This window comes from Camelus bactrianus, chromosome 5, assembly GCF_048773025.1.
Source record: "Camelus bactrianus isolate YW-2024 breed Bactrian camel chromosome 5, ASM4877302v1, whole genome shotgun sequence".
Taxonomy (NCBI): Eukaryota; Metazoa; Chordata; class Mammalia; order Artiodactyla; family Camelidae; genus Camelus; species Camelus bactrianus.
Window position 1 is genome coordinate 81,784,456 of NC_133543.1, and position 14,182 is coordinate 81,798,637.

At 37.7% G+C, this 14,182-nt stretch overlaps 1 protein-coding gene and 1 long non-coding RNA gene across 12 annotated transcripts in view; one reads left to right on the forward strand and one right to left on the reverse strand.

The window, feature by feature from the left end:
• Nucleotides 1-14,182, reverse strand: part of CCDC150 (coiled-coil domain containing 150) — a 64,763-nt gene that overhangs the window by 4,228 nt on the left and 46,353 nt on the right. For all 11 annotated transcript variants that reach the window (XM_074364227.1, XM_074364229.1, XM_074364230.1 and 8 more), the window contains 7 exons: nt 13,474-13,581; nt 7,500-7,628; nt 6,470-6,639; nt 5,332-5,425; nt 4,255-4,424; nt 3,219-3,345; nt 102-296 (listed from right to left, as the gene is read on the reverse strand). In XM_074364227.1, coding sequence (XP_074220328.1) covers nt 102-296; nt 3,219-3,345; nt 4,255-4,424; nt 5,332-5,425; nt 6,470-6,639; nt 7,500-7,628; nt 13,474-13,581 — 993 coding nt within the window. The remainder of the gene's footprint in view (nt 1-101; nt 297-3,218; nt 3,346-4,254; nt 4,425-5,331; nt 5,426-6,469; nt 6,640-7,499; nt 7,629-13,473; nt 13,582-14,182) is intronic.
• On the forward strand, nt 261-7,549 carry LOC141577740 (uncharacterized). The gene is made up of 5 exons (XR_012507149.1): nt 261-408; nt 868-922; nt 2,398-2,481; nt 3,254-3,392; nt 7,413-7,549. It is a non-coding gene; the product is annotated as an uncharacterized LOC141577740 (long non-coding RNA).

Here is a 14,182-nt window from a genome sequence, read left to right on the forward strand (position 1 = left end):
GTGTTAGTGCTCCGAAACCATATTCCCTGGACACCCCTGCCCGCCAGGATCCTCATCAGATACCAGGGAAGTGAGGGGAGACTTGGGGTTTCTCATACAACCTTCATCCTCTCTATATTTTGAGCATTATTCGTCTTAGCCGACAAGTGGAGCTTAATTTGAGCCTTTTGAGTCTTTATTTTCTCCTTGCTGCTGTTCAGCATCTTTTCCAGCTCTGTGAGTTTCTGCCGCAGCTCTCGGTTGGTCCGGGACACTTCCACTGATCTGAAGTTGGCTTCGTCAAGGGCTTTCTTCAGCTGTGGAACACAGAGGGAACATCAGAGCATTTTTACCTTCTACTCAGGAAGAGAAGTTTATGTTTAGCTGGGTCCCTGTATTTCATTCTTTTTGGACCTTTTAAAAAGGAGGGTAAGTGAGGCAATAAGTAGATTTGTGGAGAATCATTAAGAGATTTTCATAATTTTCTGTCAACCAAACTGAAACTGTAAAATTACAGTTTTGGCTCTCCCAGAAATGGACTCTTAAACCAGTTAATCAGGAATTGCCTGACTGATCAGCATGCATCGGATAATCTGCCTGGCTGACCTCTGTCATCCCCTAGAGGAAGTAAGCTGGCAATAACCAATCCGCTTTTTTGCCTAGTGTAACTGCTTTGTTCTGCCTATAGAAAGCCTTCCATTTTGTAAGGCTCCTTGGAGCTCCTTTCTGCTTGGAATCAACTGCATACTGCCCGATTCAAATTGATTTTTGTTCGAATAACCTTAAAATTTTAATATTCCTCAGTTTATCTTTTAACATTACTTAAATCACCTTACAGGGTTCCACTTCTCCTCATGTGCCCTTAAATCAGTGCCACTTAATTTTTAGGAAGAAGAGGCAGCTGAAAATGGAGAAGACAGGAATGTGGCATTCTCTATGGCTGGTAAGTGTTTAACGTGTCAAAGAAAAAGGTCCAAATTATTTGTACCTCTTTTCTCTACATTAGCTCATTCCTTCAGATCCTAACACCACACTACAGGGTCAGCCTTTCATTACTACTCAGCTCACTTCCTCTGAGATATTCCACTGTTACCTCAATCACAGCTTTGTCAAAACTGCGTAAACCCTAAAAAAACTTACTGCTTCGTACTTATGTTTATGCACTATGGTAATTACTTTACATATATTCCAATTTAACCCTCAAAACAACCCTGAAACATCGTGATGATCTCCATTTTAGGATGGAGGAAACAGACTCAGAAGTTTAGTCATGTGCATAGACAGTAAGTTTACACACTGCTAAACGCAGGGCCAGCTGGTGCCTGCCGATGCCCTGTGGCCCCCAGACTTCCAGCCCTTAGGCATCCACTCGCTCCTCTTCAGAAGACGAAGTCCTGACAGGTGTTTGCCTTAGCAGAATTAACAGCCCTGATGCTTAATACAGTAAGGCTGGCCTTACCGTAGCTCAGGCCGACTCGTCACAGCCCACATCTCCCCATCGGAGTCATAAATCCCACTGCCGTGCTTTGTCGCTCATGTCTCTGTCTTACTGGAGTCATAAATCCACTAACCTTCTGCATACCAAAGTCCCTTCCCTCACTTACAGCCAATATCCCTTTGTGCTCATAGCCCCTTCCACAATAAAAGACCCTGCACATTCACACCTGGTGGCTCACAAAGGCTCCTCTCGTCTGTGTGGCCGCTGTTGCCTCCAGCAGTGTACCTGTTTCTGCCTCTGTGTGTCCCCCAACATTTGGTGGCCTGTGGGGGACCCCAAAACATAGGGGGACCCTCAAAGTACGGGGAGCCCTTTGGGTGGGTCTCCCTTTCTCTCACCTTCTTTCTCTCTCTCCCCTCCCCTTCCTATGGGAGCCTCTCCCCTTGGCTTGATCGGATGCTCCTTTTAGGAGGTCAGATCATCGTCTGTCAGGGCAGGCTTCCCTCTTCCCCTTCCTGCTTTGTTCTCTCTCACACTTTTCTGCCACTCCCTAGCATTTGGGCCTTCTCCTAATTCTTGCTGAGGATTGAGGAACTCTGGCTGGGCCACTCTCAGCAGGCTCTGAACCTCAGTCTGACAAAGGAGAGTGACGCCCTGGCCTGCAGTGGTGAACGCACACATGGAGCATCTCTTCTAAATACCTCTAGCCTTTGACTCCTTGCTACCACATATATTGTCCCTGGGTCAGGGGGACTATGTGTCTCACCGGGGAAGGCACACATAAGGACTGGTCATCTGGTGCCTTGAGACACCCAGGACCCTGTCTCCTGATTAGACCCAGACAGTAAGAGGGAGAGGCCAGTTCAGCCGGTAAAAGCGCTAGGAAGTCCTGCCCCTAAGCAGCACGCTCCTCCTGCTCTCTGTGGTCTCTATTTCTGGGCCTAACTTGCAGACTTGTTTTGTGTCTCCTTTCTCCTGAGCCTGCCTCTGAGACCAGGATGCTTCAGCGACATCAGCTAAGTCTCCTGTCTCCAACTGTGACGGCAGGTACAAGCCACTGGTGGGTGAGTCCCCCCTCTTGCCTTTCTCCTTCTTTCTAAACTGCTCAGCCCTTGTGCGGGCTTAGCCTTGGCACTGCACTAGTAAGAGGCAGAACTAGGGCTCCTAGTGCACCATGAGCCCACCCTGCTGCTAGCTGCTTAAAACATCACTTACTATTCCCTTGGTCTCCTGCACAAGTTCACAATTTTCACTGATCCTTGTTAAAAGGATTTAAACTTTAAATATTCTGAACAAGTCTGACTGAAGGTACCTTTAGTTTAGGCGCACCTTTTTGTTTCCCACAGAATGTTTTTATCTTGCTAATATTTATATAGTGATTTTGCAATTTACAAAATTTTACAAAATTTGCAATTGTAATTACAGGGGTAATTTTACTGGGTCAGACTTGCAATTTACAACTATTATGTAAATAGTACCACTATTGCTGCTTTTACACGTGCCTCGCAGGAGAAGGCAGAGGCATGATGGATGCTAGCTACGTGAACTAAGGAGACAGGTGATTTGGTATCTATCAGACAGCAGTCTCTTCCTTTGCTGGGCAGATAACTGTATATCAGAAACTTTTTTGTGTGTTGATTTACAGATAGCAGAGAGATGCATCTGGCTTGCTGGGGAAGGGGGAGGATTGGAAGAGCCAAAGAACCACAGCCATTCTCAGAAATTCCGTAACTGGTTCTCCTCTCCAAAGGCATTCATTCACCTAGAGAGAGAGAGATGTTTTTGTCACTTGCCTCCATACCTCAGTCATTTCCCGTTGTGCTGCTTTCTTTGCAGTTTCTCTCTCAGTTTGAAACTGCTTTCTTAGAGCATCTATGCGTTCAGCATGCAACTCGGCTTCCATTTTGGATTCTTCATTCATCCGTTCTCTGTTTTGAAAAAGATGATAAACCACCTTTAGAAATCATCTTAGGAGGTAAGAATGGGCAACTGTCCAAAGCTGTGTGATTTATAAATGAGAGCAGATCAGTCACCAGGTGAACTCGCTGATCTGGAAGTCATTAACAGAAGAAAATATAAGCATTTGCCTATAGCATTAAAAAACAAGAAGTTATTCAGTATAAAGAGATCTACCCAAAGAGTGAAACACACACTCTTGCCTTAACCAATATTGAGTAGCCTTGAGCCAGCAACGTTTCACCAGAACATAAAACGTGTACAGATCAAAAATATGAAAAATATCTTCTCTGCTTTAGCTTTTACCTGTCTGCTGTATCAATATGCTCACCACCTGAAAAAAGATCCATGTGCATGATGCATTTCCCTTGGGTATAAATTTTCATGGAATGTTATTAATACCTAAATCATATTTATCTAGATACAGTTTAAGAAAGCACTTTACTGGCTTGACCTGAACTTGATGGGTCTGACCTAACTCATCTCAGGCCAAAACTGAAAACAATGAATGATTCAGCATCTGGTTAGATGGAATCATTCCACTCCTGAAGGGGTAACTCCCATCCAGGCTGCTGTTACCTTTTCCAAATCATACATGTTTCTGCCAAAACTTTTCTATCAAAAATTTATGTGTACTTTAAAAGCAAGTGTCCCAACTTGGTTTCACCTTCACGTACAGAAGGAGATTGACATTAGACGAGGGAAGAGCTTAAAAAAGAGATACAGATGAGTGTGTGTACCCCAGCCGGCTTCCTTCACACGACTCTGCTAGGAGCACCAGTGCAAAGTAGGGAAAAGGGCTGAACTGGTTTCTGTGAATAAGCCAGACTCACTCTCCCAGAGGTTCTCTCCTAATCTCACTGTGACTATACTGCCCTTACCTGAAGGTTTCCAAATTCTGTCTCTCGAGTTCTTTGCTTTCCAATTTCTCTTGAACATGATCAAGCTTTGTTTGCAGATGATTATTTGTCTGGAGAGCTTGCTCCAGGCTCATGGCCAGTTTCCTGTTGTCTTCTCTAGCTACATCTAGAGCTTTCTGTAGAGGCTCCATCTGAAAGAAAGAAGAAAGCAGAGTTTAATTCCACTGTAACAGATGCAAGAAGTCCACAAACACTGTATATCACTCTTTGTATGTGAGAACTTATTACACACAGTGCTTAGGAGACTCTTAGAAAGTGACGGAAAGGGTATGCTCCATTGGTCACTAGACCACTTTGGGAAATAGAACCAAATGCATTCATCCTATTTTCTGAAAATTTAAACTAGTTAAATTTCCTTTCCTGATTCTATGACCCTCTGGTCTCACCGCCTAGAGTGGTAAGAACGGGCAACTGTCCCTTGTATATCCTTTCTGAAAAAGCTTACTCATATGAAATATCCCTTGTATTTTATACATGTGCCTATGTGCAGATACATGATCCTGTGTGCATACACCTGTGAGGATGTGTCTCCCTATTTAGTGGGGTCAGTCTAGCTACTTCTGACTGAAGTTATAAGTTACTCTCTAAGCCCCTTAACTTCTGTAATCATTTATGCATTAATACATGAAAAGAATATAGACCATACAAGACGAAGAGAATCAGGCATACTTATGGTCCTAGTTTGCCAGTCAATGACTCTTTGTAAGACTGTAGAGCCATCTCCCATTTGTAAATATGTCCAAATTTTTGGACTGTCCAAAACTCAGACTTAAATGGAAAGGAAATTTACCTGATTGTTTTACTCCATTTTTCCAAAACAGCAATATCCCAATAAAATAAAAAATAACATTATCGTTTATAAAAACCAGATGTAGGGGGAGGGTACAGCTCAGTCACAGAGTGTGTGCTTAGCATACACAAGGTCCTGGGTTCAATCCCCAGTACCTCCATTAAAATAAATAAATAACCTAATTAACACTCCCCCACCAAAAAAAAAAAAGCAAAAAAAAAAAACAAACCAAACAACCCAGCCTCTACCTCACTGTTGTGCTGAGCATCTATGACAAGCATCCTGGCCTGCCACTGGTCCACTTCTGCTTCCAGCTTCTGCACCCGCTGTTGATTTAGAGCCCTACAAACAGGAAGCACAGAGAGAACGACAGGAAAGAGCCATCTAGGAATGATACCATTGGGAGATACAGGGTGTCCTTCTTCCAGGAAGCCCAAATGGCACGTGTAGTGAGTGGGTTACAGATGCTCAGAATATCTGAGAGTTGGCAGCTGACAATTAGCCGCAGTTTCAGGTTAAGATACTAAGGCTCCTAGGGATTAGAAATTTGTCCTAGCTATGATTTAATTTGGCTAAATAATTAAGCTATCATACATGTTAATGACTAACTTATGGACTAGTAATTTTATACTGTAGATTTATCACTAGTACAAAACTATATCATGCCTCTAAGTGGACTGGTTTGCTGTTGAGATTTTTGCTGTTTACCTAGAATTTTATTGTGAATAATAAACTATTTTTAATACCATCCCATTTACTTTTTTTTAAGTTCAGAGGTAATACACATACATAACGTGAAAAATAAGCACAATGAAGAGTAAAAGTCACTTGTTCTGTTATAACATAGAGGCAGTATGCACCACCAATACATGCATGACAGTGTATATTAGAGGACTTATTAAAATTAACCTAAAAGGGAAACTTTTATGAAGTTTTTGAAACATTCAAAAGAATTTACTTATAAATCATGGCTAGAAGTAGTTCTTAGGATGATTCATCTAAAATAGTTACTAATCTTTAAATAGGATACTAATAAATAATTAATTCAAACTAAAGTAGACACTTAGCTTCAATTATCTCAACCATTATTCTGTAGACCCTAGGGCAGGTTTAAATGGTGTAAGGATAAAACAGCAATATACATGAATTTCTAGAATGCACACTCATTTACATCACTACAAAATATGAAAATTTTGAATTTTCGAAAATTATGTTTATTTCTAATTCCAGATTTTCCCCGAATTGCTAGTTCTTTAAATATCATTTGACTAATTCTTCCACAGAGGAAGCAATATAAAGTGACTGTTTCTTGACTGCACCTCGTTCCTTGCTGCAATGCAGCAGAAAAATACAAGTACAAAGACAGAAAAAAATCATCTCTGGTACCTTTCTTTCTTGAGGCCTGCAATCTCTGAATCCCTCCGTCCAAGCTCTATTTGCACTTTTTCCAGAGCACCTTGCATCTTACTGTGAGAAGCCAACACATTCTCCAACATGATTGTAACTTTGCAGTTGTCTTCTTTAGCCTCTGCCAGTTGTCGCTGAAAGTTCCCCACCTAATAGAAAATGAAACAAGACAAAGATACTTGATCCTTTCTGGTTATTCTGCTGCTGCTAAATCCCGTTACTTCTAGGAAAGAGCATGGAAACCCCGCCTGGTAGAGAGCTAAGAAGAATAATTAAAGTATTTTCTTTCTATTTTAAGTTATTATGTCTTTGAGAAAAAGAACACGAGACCCTGGATCCTAGAACTCTGCAGTGTTTCCTAACTCTTGCCATGTCCCAGCACATATATTAACCAGAGACATTGGGATCGACAGCTGTTTGGGTCTAGGTTCCCAAGCTGGCCCGTGCTGGCCCTGCTCAGCTACCTTATGGTAGGGGCAGAAGAAGGTAACACATCCAAAGCCCATTAGAATTATCTCAGGAAAAAAGGCCATAAGAGAAAGTGGAAGCTGCTGATGAATGATGCAACTCACAGCCCTCTTCAGAGGCCAAACCTAGCACCTGCTGTAGGAGAAGTTTGGGATGTGACCTCCCTTACCACCAAGCACACACACGGTTAAGCAGAAAGCATTTGGTGATTTAACATAAAATCATGGCAGTGTTATACCACATTAATAAAAGATAAGTAGGTGGTTATCACCAAGATCAGATGTGTTTCAACAGAAAAAAATCACTTTTTCTTTTGGTTATTTTAAAACAATAAGAAAAAAAAAGGGAGTTAAATTATGCATTTTTAAGGGAAATATTTTAAAGCTCTTCTAAAGTTTTTTCTTTAGGAAAAAAAAATATTCCTCTGATTCATCCTCATTCTTTTTAACTAAAGGAAACAAGAAATGAGAGAACATGGCTCATGGAGGTTTTGGAAGCGCTTCATCTCAGTAACTGACTGCAGGAAGGACTGATGCCATGCCTTCTTGTTCTCCCTGTCCTCCAAAGCCTCGAGGTCCCCTTTCAACTTCTGACTCTCTTTCAGCGCTGCATCACGACCCTTCACTGCTCGTGAGAGCTCCTCTTCATTCTTTTCAAGAATGGATTTCACCTTAGTAGAGAAAAAGAAATGATAAATGACTTTTCAAAGCACAATAAATCAGCAATTAGAGTAAGACATAGCAATTTAAAAACCAAACTTAAAATGTTTAATTAAATATGCTTATCCACTATTATAAATAAAACCAGCTTTAGCTGTTTTTCCCTTAAAGAAAACTTGCAAAGCAAAAAAAAATCTGTGTGAATAAACATGGGCAAATCTCTAATATATGTCAATCTCCATGAAGCAGAGAATGAGGGAGATGGGAGATAAGACCGTGAAGGTAAGAGGAAAAATGGGGGAGAAACTGATTATCATGATTATCACATGATTGTCATATTTGGAATTTGAAAATATAATGTCAATGTACAAATTAATAAAAGCAGAGATGAATAAGTACTTAATAGTATCACAGAAAAATGAATCCTAATGAGAAGTACAGTTTTATATCCCTGAAACACAAAGTGTTATACTAAAAAGTATATCTACACAATCACTTCAGATGACATACTGTTTTAAAAACTACCTTTTAAAAATGTTTTATTTTGAAATAATTATAGACTCACAAGATGTTACAAAATTAGTGTGTAGTCCCTGTACTCTTCACTCTGCTTCTAATGGTGACATCTTATATTACTGTAGTTTAACATCAAAACCAGGAAATTGACTTTGGTACATGACTGTTAGATTAACTGGATTATGGAACTTACAGTTTTCAGAACTTTAAAAAAAAAAACCTGCATTCATCTGTATATGCACATATGCACACAGCTCTAAGCAATTTGATCCCATCCACATATTCCTGTGAACACCACCACAAGCAAGACACAGAACTGCCTCATTTCCACAGAATTCACCTGTGCTACTTCTTTGTGTTCACGCCCTTCCCCGTAAAGCCATGGCAACCATGAAATAGTAAACTCTATTGCTTTTGTCATTTCAAGAATGCTACTTTAAACATTTTAATACAATTAATTTTTATATAAGTAATACGTTATTTTTTAAACAGCATTACTGAGGTATAACTGACATATAAGCAGCTATGTATATTGAAAGTGTACAATTTTGATATACAAACTCTTGAAACCATAGTCAAAATAAACATTTCCATCATCCCAAAATTCCCTCATGCTCCTTTGTAATCTCCCTTTCCGTTTCTACACATCTAGCCAATGCAACCACTGATCTGTTTTCTGTCAAAATAAATGTTTAATTTTCTACAATTTTATATAAAGTAAATCATATTTTATGTACTCATTTTTGAATGGTTTCTTTCATGCAGCACAATTATTTTGAAATTCAATCTTCTGCATCTATCAACAATTCAGTCCTTTCTGTTGCTGAACAGTATTCTATTATACAGTTACCTGATGGATTCCTGAGTTGTTCCAGTTTTAAGCTATTAGAGATAGAGCTGCTCTGAACAGTTGTGTACAAATCTTTGTGTAGACATATGCTTCCATTCATCTTTGGTAAGTACTTAGGAGTGGAATGGCTGGGTTATACAGTAGGAGCATTCTTCACTTCTTTTAATTGAAGTATAGTCAGTTTACAATGTGTCAATTTCTGGTGTACAGCCTAATGTTTCAGTCATACATATACATACATATATTCCTTTTCATATTCTTTTTCATTATAGGTTACCACAAGACATTGAATATAGTTCCCTGTGCTATACAGAACAAACATGTTGTTTATCTATTTTATATATAGAAGTTAGTATCTACAAATCTCGAACTCCCAGTTTACCCCTTCCCACCCTCTTCTCCCCCTGGTTACCGTAAGTTTGTTTTCTATATCTGTGATTCTGTTTGTTTTGTAAATAAGTTCATTTCTGTCTTTTTTTTTTTTAGATTCCACATATGAGTGATATATGGTATTTTTCTTTCTCTTTCTGGCTTAGAATGACAATCTCCAGGTCCATCTATGTTGTTGCAAATGGCATTATTTTATTCTTTTTATTACAGCTTAATATTCCATTGTACAAATATACCACAACTTCTTTATCCAGTCATCTGTCGATGGACATTTAGGTTGTTTCCAGGTCTTGGCTATTGTATATAGTGCTGCTATGAACATTGGGTGCATGTATCTTTTTGAATTAGAGTTCCCTCTGGACATTTGAGCGGGATTGCTGGATCACATGGTAAGTCTATTTTTAGTGTTTTGAGGACTCTCCATACTGTTTTCCATAATGGCTGCACCAAACTGCATTCCCACCAGTAGTGTAAGAGGGCTCCCTTTCTCCACACCCTCTCCAGCATTTATCATTTGTGGATAATTTATCATTTTTAATGATGGCCATGCTGACTGATGTGAGGTGATACCTCATTGTAGTTCTGATTTGCACTTCTCTGATAATTAGTGATATTGAACATTTTTTCATGTGTCTATTGGCCACCTGTACATCTTCATTGGAGAATTGCTTGTTTAGGTTTTCTGCCCATTTTGGGATTAGGTTGTTTGTTGCATGTTTCACTTTTAAAGAAACTACTAAACGATCTTGCAAAGTGGTTGTATAATTTTACATTCCTTTCCACAGTGCAGGACAGTTCCAGTTGCTCCACATCCTCACTAACATTTGGTATGATCAATTTTTCACCTTGAAACATTCTAATAGTGTGTGGTAGTATCTCCTTGTGGTTTTAATTTGCATTAAACCTACTGATGGATGTTTAACATCTTTTCAAGTGTTTACTTATCATCTGTATATCTTTTTTGGTGAAATATCTGTTCAAACACTTTGCCTATTTTTTTTATTAGATTGTTTCCTTCTTAGTAAGTTTTGAGACTTTTTAATAAATTCTGGAGACAAGGCTTTTATCAGATATTTGATTTGCAATTTTTATCTCCAGCTTGTAACTTATCTCATTTTCTTAACAATGTCTTTGAAGAGCATAACCTGTCAATTTCTCATTTTTTTCCCTTTATGGACCATGCTTTTGATGTCAAATCTAAGAAATCTTTTTGTAATCCAAGATCACAAAGATTTATTCCTATGTTTTCTTCTAGAAATTTTACAGGTTTAGGTTTTACATTTAGGGCTCTGATCCATTTTGAGTTAATTTTTATATATGGTGAGGAGTATGGACCAAAGGTATTTTGTTTGTTTTGTTTTTGCATGTGGATATCCAAATGCTTTAGCACCATTTGTTGAAAAGATCATCCTTTCTCTACTTTTGCTGAAAATAAAATGTTCACAAAACTATTCTTAATAGGTAGCACATTCACATTATTCTTAAGGTACAAAAGTCTTAAGTGAAAAATCTCCCAGCCACTCAGTTTCCTTCCTCAAAAATGTTGTCAATTCGTTATGATTCAGTTTAAGAGATATTCTATGCATTACAAGTGAAGACATATGTATATAGTCTTCATCCTCCCACCCCCTTTGCACATAAATAGTAAAATACTACATATACTTTTCTGAACCTTGATTGTTTTAACCTAATAATACATATGTATATTATTTATTTATTTTATATATATATAAATATATAAAAAAAGCCATTTATATATATATAAACTCTTCAAACAGTATTCCAAACCATGGATACACCATGATTTATTTAGGTAGTCTCTTACTGATGAATTTTTGTTGTTTCTAGTCTTTTGCCATTAACAAACGATACTTCAGAAAGTAACCTTGTAAACATTTCTTATATACAAGTTAGTACATCTGTAGGAAAAAGTCCTAGAAGACAACTGTGGGGGTAAAGTGATAAATATTGCCAGATTGCACTCTACAGGAAGATGTACCATTTTACACTCCCAACAGCAACAAAGAATGCCTTTTCCCCACATCTTCCTCAACATTTCCTTATAACTTTTAAGCTGTAACATTTAAAAAACTTTTTCTGTAAGGATAAAAGAATAGTACAAAGGATGCCAATTTACAGGTTTTTGAGAACCTACTGGATTTTATTCTAGAGAAGTACATTAGAAAGAACACAGTTTTTAAAATTTTATCAGTTTTTATAAGATATATATAAATATGAAGAAGCAACTAGCAAAAGTGCTTACAGAAAGGATTAAATAGTAGTCAACTCCAGAAGACAAGCTATATTACTTTCTATTTTTAAATATCAAACAAAGATGAATACTCTAGTAAGTTTTCTTTGGAAAACACTTTCCAGTGTTCAAGTTCTTAGAGCTTCTTTCTATTTATGTATTTCTATTTTAAAATTAGACTTTACCCAAACATTTTACGATAAATGTTAAGATTACTAAAATTGACTTTTAAGAAATGAAAGTTAGATTTAAAAAAATCTCAGCAGTTACTGTTAAGTGAAATCTGTTATTTCTGTGGCCAAAATAAAAATTAAGTTTGCAATAGCCAGAATGATGGTTTTAATCTACATTAGGTTCTCCTATTTGTGAAGAACCTAATTTTCTTGTTGTCACACCTCCAAACATTATCTTTCTGGATTGTTATTACTTTTCTTCATTGTTGTAAAAATTGGAAAAATCCTTAAGATCTAATTTGTCATCTTCACTTACCGAATCCCGTTTAAGAAAATTTGATGACTCATCACTTAATAAGGGTCTTGAGGCAAGAATGTCTATTTTACCTTCCAGTTTTCCCTCCATGGTTTTAATGGCATTCAAGAGAGTCCTTAGAGAGATCCTAGAGTCTCCAATCTCCTGAGAAGATCTCACAGAAGTCAGGTTAGGTGCAAAGGTCACACGGCGCACAGGGTTTGGAGAAACACTGGGCAAACCAACTGAAGTTCGTTCCCTTACATTGTTTACATGGGGCCTATAGCTTTCAAGGAATTTCGAAGGTACAGGCCTCTCTGGAGATTTCCTTCTTCTTGGAGGCATCATCAATTAAAAAGAAATGAAATCACCTAAACCTAGAGTTACTTTTCAATGAGTGCCCCTTTTACTACAAGAAACAACACAGTGTTCTGAATGAAGCTGTGATGGAAAAATACTTAAAAATGTGTTCCTTTGCCTTCAGAATGAAGAAAATACCAGTGTAAAGTATGTCCTAGTGAAGAAACAAAGCACATCTAATGAGGCACCCTTTACCAGTAGAGTCAGATGGTTAGAACCCTAGCAGTATTCTATTTGAAGACACATTCTAGTTCCTTGGTTACCAGGCATACACATACATAAATGTTATAGACACGGAAGTTACACATGCTTATACTGGGTGTTAAAAATAAAAAATAAATAACAGTAAATTTGTAAATCATTGGAATCACGTTCTTTTAGAAGCATTCCTGGATTATTTTCTTCACTAAATATTTTATATATCTTGTTTGTCTTTTTCTATTCATCTGTTAAAATGTTATGTGATCTACAAAAGATTTTCAGTCTCGATAGCCACCATGCTGACAAGTAAGCCGTTTGTCAAGTGCGCTTGACTGCTGCAGGTGTTTCTTGTTGGCACTGAGTTATGCATTTGCCTATAATTCAAAAACCAAAGATACTTGTTCTTCACATTGGCCAAGAGTTTTAAGGCTCAAAATGAAAAACCACATTCTCAATGAAAGCAATTCTTGACACTTCCGTCATAATGATGCTCCCTATGGATGCTCATACACAATCTATGCTTGTTTCTGAAAGGCATCACCTTCTACTCAGAATAAAGTTTACTGAGTACATTCCTAATCTGCCAGTTATAGCATAAGCAGGTTGAAGGTCCCAATCCTGCTTTAGGCATCTTTAGGAATTCCTCGCTGGCTGAGTGGCAACTTGCACATAGTAGATGTTTAAAAAATGTTTGTTAACTTAAGTGAGAGAATATTCATCTTTCTGCGCTAGTATGGTAAGGTGGAGAGAAAGGCAGAGATTTCTTAGAAGGTAATTAAAACAATGTAAGAGCAATCTGTTTTGTAGCTCTTAAACACACCTGAGCATATTTGCCCTCTAGTGCCTTATTCAACTTGCGTAGATGGTCATTCTGTGAACTGGTTTCAGTAAAAGAATGTAGTTGTTCTTCAAGCTGCTTAACTTTTATCTAGAAGACAGAAGAATAAAAGAATCCTCATTAATGAAATATATATATTTATATAAACATGTTATGAGTTTTGCAGAAAAATCACAGAAAATCCTTAAAACTTGTAAAAAGCAATCCTAAGTTTTTCTAATGTTGCAAAGAAAGCTATTTCAACTAAAATAGTTATTTTAACAACTAAAAGTAGGCTATGGCCATTTACATGTACTGAGGTAACTCATTTGGCTTCTATTGTTCCTGGAAACTCCAAATTAACATGACTTGTGAATATAAGAATGAGACTTTGTGGGTAATATACTTCACTTTTATAGGAATTGTGGTATCTAGCATTCAAAAGCCTTTTTGAATATGGATAGTTGTCAATGTGTAAGAAGAAGACATAGAGTCTTGTGTTTTACCAACAGAGAATTACAAAAGTTGAATTAACAGAAAATGCTGAAGTATATTTGAAAACTAACTCATAAAGATGACTATTCGCATCTTTTGCTTTAAAGCAAAGGATCATTTGGGAGAATAAAATCATTAATATTTACTCACAAATCTCCAAATTGTATGTTTTTGGACATGGTTTTCCTCTTATTTCCAACTCTCTCATTACAAATCA